Source organism: Brassica oleracea, chromosome C6, assembly GCF_000695525.1.
Source record: "Brassica oleracea var. oleracea cultivar TO1000 chromosome C6, BOL, whole genome shotgun sequence".
Taxonomy (NCBI): domain Eukaryota; kingdom Viridiplantae; phylum Streptophyta; class Magnoliopsida; order Brassicales; family Brassicaceae; genus Brassica; species Brassica oleracea.
Window position 1 is genome coordinate 13,164,411 of NC_027753.1, and position 5,386 is coordinate 13,169,796.

Consider the following 5,386-nt stretch of genomic DNA (forward strand, 5'->3'; position numbering starts at 1 on the left):
GAAAAGGTTTTGATCGGATAAGACAAGGTTTTGATCAGATAAGAGAAGAGACAGCTCGTCGTCCTTGTTGATGAGATCATATATTCGTTCTCCGTCAGATGAGGTCACATAACGCAGGTCTGGGTTGATTCGTCCCTAGGCATTAAATGCAAGTCAATGTGTTGTCCATACTTGTTTGACTAGTCATCACATATGCCTTGAGTATGGGCTCTGGCTTGTCGCGTTGCTTTCGTCCCTTATGTTTGTCTTTTAGCGAGCTGGACATCTTTAGTTTGCAGGCCCATTAATTTTAGTGGGCTTTTCCTAAAACCGGACAGAGCATTGATAGGGGTGTGAAGCCTACCTCCACAATGCAGAGTCAAGTAATCTCAGATGTTTCTGATAAGTCTCCTGCATACTTCTGTTGAGAGGGAAACAAACCATTTGAATGGCTAAGAAATTATATTCTGAAAATAGTGTGTCTCTCAATATCTTTCATTCTGAATTTGTTGTTGATTTGTTGTAGGAGGTACGATAGGACTGCAGAGTTATTTCCATTATAACCTTTGAGTAGTAGGATGTTGTCTTTTATGTGGTATAGATAAAAATCGAAGGGTCATATTTAGACCAGGAGAATCCGGACTTGATGATAAAGGATCTGAACTTGTCAAACCATGCTCGTGGAAACTGCTCGATTCCATACAGAACCTTGTCAAGAAGCATAATATGATCAAGTATCGTCTTATCCACAAATCCAGCATGCTGCTTCATGTAAACGATTTTGGTAAGATATCCATGTAAAAATACGTTCTTTACGTCTATTATACAAACTCCAGCATGTTGTGTCCTCCCATTTTAATAAATATTTTGACAATTCTTTCTTTTTTTCCTTGCAAACATAGGGAATAATAGTCAATTTTGCTGTAAAACTCAGTTTAATTAGTTGTGTTTGAAATTATAGATTTGATTTGGATTTAAGGTTTTAGTATTTGTTTATGTATTTGTTTAAGTTGAGAAGTTTCTTTTCAAATTAAATGTTAGGGTTAATGCAATCCATGTTTGTTCTTGATTTTAAGGTCTTTTTGTTGATTAAAAATATATGGTAATTTTCATTCATGAGTTTGAGTTTCTGTGTCATATCTAATTTTCAGGGTTTTTACAGTTAATAATACTTCGTACTATTAAAACTAAGTAATATAAATTTTTTATTTTGACATTTCTATTTTTTTGGGCTTTATGTATGGTAGTACTAGATAATCATATCGATGAAGAATAAGGAGATACATTTAATTAAAGCGTAAATTAGCCATTTTCTTTTTTTTTGTAACTTGGCTTTCAAATTTGAAAACAAAAGAAATTGTAAAATATTACAAGCCTTAACAGGCTAAGGTGCAAATAGGGCAAGGCCCAACGATTGTTAAAGGAAACACATAGCTTAGGAACTCTTTAGTTGATGAGATAGAATGATAAGGTAGAAGGCCCAGGTAGTGAGATAAGCCCAGTCCAGACTGGGGGTTAGGAGATGAAACGGAGAAGATGAAACAGGTTGGATGATACGATCGATGCCAGAGATCAAGAGTTGAGTAGCCACAGCTGCATCATCGCCGAGCATGCAATAGGATTTGAAGACCGGAAGCTTTGGATACGGTTCCTGATTTGCTTATCAATGAGTCCGATCAAGGTGTCTGTGGTTCTGAAAGTTTGTTGGTGATACCTCTTGTTGCGCTCGTTCCAGAGCCAATAGACAGTCGCTTGCCACGCTAGTAAGGTAAGCCTACGCAGTTCTCTGTTTCCCCTTAACTGAATCATGTGATTTAAGTTTTGTTCCCATCCTACAGGCGTTTGGAATTGACATCAGAGAGCGATCGTCCTCCACACAGCTTCACTGAAACAGCACTCAAAAAACAGATGGTTGCGACTTTCCTGCTGGGAATTACATAGTAGACAATTTGGGTTCACGCCAGGGAGTCCCCAATGGAGTAGCCTGTCCTTTGTAGGACAACGGTCAAGCACCACCAGCCACATCAGGAAACTATGACGGGGAATACCCATAGAGTTCCAGACAGCAGCTGACCAGGGGACTGAGGGAACCGAGTCTTGTAGGTAAGCATAGACTGCTCCAGTACTAAACTTGTTACTCTTCTTTCCTTCTATTTCCCATTCGTACCAGTCAGCACTGTCAGATAGGGTTATAGGTCAGATAGGGTTATAGTAGTGAGATAGATATGAAGCGCTAATTTGTCCTCAGTTCTAGCAGGTGGGAGGAGCCATCGACCATGTTGATACAGTGAGCCAAGGGTTGCGGCTTTGGGAATACCTAGCCGTGAAGTTGAAGCCATCAGAAGTTCATTAAGATTACCAAAAGGCGACCAGTTATCAAACCAGAAGCTTGTTGAGAGCCCATTACCAATGCAACGCTTTATCAGTGTATAGATGAGGCCTCGAGCTTTGATGAGCTTATTCGCCAACCAAGAGTGCGAGTTATTCGGCTTTACAGTCCAGTAGTTGCTCAGCAATCCTTTTAGTATGACCTCCTTGTACCAGCAGACCCAAACCGAATCCGGTCGAAAGAAGAGCATCCAGACCAGCTTCAAAATACAAGATTTGTTCCAAGCATGAAGATCTTTGATACCTAAACCACCTTGCTCCTTTGTAAGTGTTACTTTATCCCGTGAAACTCGTGCAGATTGGTGACCTTCACTTGTACCATTCCAAAGAAATAAACCACAGAGGGAATTAATTCTATTGACACATGCCTTAGGAAGAATAAAAGAAGAGCACCAGAAGGTGGTGATTCCTGCTATTACGGTTTTGATGAGAAGTAATCTTCCCGCAAATGAGAGAGCTTTAGCCGACCAGGAGGAGAACCGTGCCTTAATCTGTTGCAAAAGTGGCTCACAATTTAGGAGAGTTAACTTCTTGGTGACCATAGGGACCCCCAGGTACTTCATCGGCAAGGTATGGTGAGGCATTCCTGTTGTAGCTTGAATGGTTGAGATCTCCTCCGGTGAAATGCCTGAGGAGAAAAAACTTGACTTTTGCAGGCTCACAGCCAGACCTGATCGCTTTTCAAACTCATGCAAGATCTGTAACACTCTTTGGACTGAATCAAGGGAGCCGTTGATGAAGACAAGAAGATCATCCGCGAAGCAGAGATGTGTAAGCTTAGTCTTGCGGCAGTTATGGTGATAGGAGAGTCGGCCCGTTCTAGCTTCCTGGTCTAACATCAGAGACAAACAATTCATAGCAATAACAAAAAGGTAGGGAGACAACGGATCACCTTGGCGCAACCCTCTCTTTCCCTTAAAATAACCATTCACCACTCCGTTATATCCCACAGTAAAGTTTGTCGTACAGACACAAGCTCTAAGGAGATTGAGGAGCGGAGGAGGGAGATTGAAGCTACGCAATGCCGCAAACAGAAAATCCCAGGAAAGGGTGTCGAACGCCTTTTCAATGTCCACCTTAATGGTAATTCTTCTTGCCCCTTTGTTCTTATGGTATCCATTGACCAACTCACTTGCTAGAACAGTATTTTCAAGCAATAGTCGTCCCTCCACAAAAGCTGTCTGGTTAGGTAGGATTAGGCCTGACAGGATCGGCTTTAACCGATGAACAAGTAGCCTAGAGATGACCTTGTAGATAGTATTAAGGCACGCAATAGGTATGTATTCTGCTATCATGGAGGCATCAGGAAACTTCGGAACGAGAGAGAGAATGGTAGAGTTAGTATAGCTTTAGGCAGAAATCCTGAGTTGAAAAAAATGATAATTGATGTCACCACTTCCACACCAATTACACTCCAAGCTCCTTTGAAAAAAGCTGAGGTTAGACCGTCGGGCCCTGGCGCTTTATTAGGGTTTAACGAGAACATCAACTTTGTTATTTCTTCAGTTGTTGGCATTAATAGCATCCTTTGTTGCTGTTGTAGGCTGCATCGGAACTGAGTAAGACTCTGAAACCAATCAGAAGGTGTATACAGTAGCAGAGGCAAAGGACCATCAGGGCCAAGAACAGCTTTAAAGTGGGCTACAGCATGGTCACTTATTTCCAAAGGATCAGTGAGGAGAGCATCAAAGATGAGCAGGAAAGATCTTATTGCATTGAAGCTCGCTCGTGTTAACCAAACACGATGCAAGAAGGTAGTATTAAGATCACCCTCCTTGAGCCAGTTTATTCTTGATTTTTGCAAAAAGAAACATTCTTCAATCTGACGCAGGAACTGCCATTTGAGATTGAGAGCCTGTTCCTCCGCAAATGTTTCAGTAGTTGGATCTTCCAAAGCGCGAACCTGCACAAGTTGAAGTAAACAGTAAGTCTCTTTCACTCTCTCCTGAATTTTGGAAAAGTTCTCTCGGTTAAGTGTTTTTAAACTTCTCTTTATGTTTTTTAGTTTCCAACACAGAGAAGTCAGGTTGGCAGACATGCTTCCGGCCTCAAACCAAGCTTCACGAACAACCTCAGAGAAACTCGGGTGTTTTGTAAGATAGTTTAGGAATTTAAAGGGCTGGGATCCGGCTTTGGGAAGGTCAAAGGCAAGGTCAACTAGGCAAGGGGAATGGTCTGAGAAATCAGGGGGAAGGAAAGTAGCAGAGATATGTGGGAATGAGGAGATAACATCACTAGTAACCAAACAACGATCAAGCTTTTTAGCGATAGGAGAGACAAGTTTCTTATTCATCCAAGTATGAGTTGGGCCATGGTATCGCAAGTCAAAAGCGCCGAGTTGAAGCAAGCAGTCTCTAAACTGGTAGATGTTTGAAGTGCTAGCATTGTCATTAAGGTCAGAGTGCTCCAAGGGATGAAGAATTTGATTGAAATCTCCACCAATCATCCAAGGTTTAGTATCAAGACCAAGGTTCATGTGCAAGTTGAGAAGCTCTACCCAGAGATCCGTCCTTTCATCACTCAAGTTTGAGGCATAGATAGCTGTGTAAATCAGAGGAGTACATCGTGGGAGAAGGACTTCACAAGTAATCTGCTGACGAGACTGAGCGATGACCCGAATCTTTACTGGGTCTTTCCAGATTATGATGATGCGACCATCTTCATCCGACAGATGATTGGAGAAGAAGTTCCAGCCTCTACAAAGAGTATTCATCAACTGAGCAAGCGAGAGTTCCTTTATATGTGTTTCCAGTAAAGCACCAAAAAGTGGCCGATGGCTATTGAGCCAATTTATGAAATTCCGATGTTTTCCTGGATCATTGAGACCACGGACGTTCCAAAAAAAGAGCTTTGCGCTCATTGGGAAGGTAAAAAAGAGTCTCCAGCATGCTGGAGAGCAGTAACATCAGTGAGTATCGAAAAAGGGTTTTGAAGTGGTGGGTCAAAAGATGGGGTTTCTGCAATGAAGTTAGCGAGACCTTCATGGAGAAAAGGTGAAAAAGGAATAGAGGAAGAAGAT

The 5,386-nt window shown here is 41.8% G+C and overlaps 1 protein-coding gene across 1 annotated transcript; it reads right to left on the minus strand.

The window, feature by feature from the left end:
• Positions 1–1,833: 1,833 nt before the first annotated feature.
• On the minus strand, positions 1,834–5,080 carry LOC106297523. Its single transcript, XM_013733748.1, has 3 exons — positions 3,779–5,080; positions 2,266–3,677; positions 1,834–2,155 (listed from the first exon to the last, which is right to left on the minus strand). The coding sequence occupies exons 1-3, from the start codon at positions 5,078–5,080 to the stop codon at positions 1,834–1,836; spliced, it is 3,036 nt and encodes a 1,011-aa protein (XP_013589202.1).
• Positions 5,081–5,386: the final 306 nt, after the last annotated feature.

Bases quoted from the DNA above. Each gene is read 5' to 3' on its own strand.
- LOC106297523 (XM_013733748.1), bottom strand. From the start codon at position 5,080: ATGAATACTCTTTGTAGAGGCTGGAACTTCTTCTCCAATCATCTGTCG. The intron at 3,678-3,778 runs GTAATTGGTGTG...CTCGTTCCGAAG, and splicing joins TTTTCAAAGGAGCTTGGAGT to TTTCCTGATGCCTCCATGAT. The intron at 2,156-2,265 runs GTATCAACATGG...CCTATCTGACAG, and splicing joins GCCGCAACCCTTGGCTCACT to TGCTGACTGGTACGAATGGG.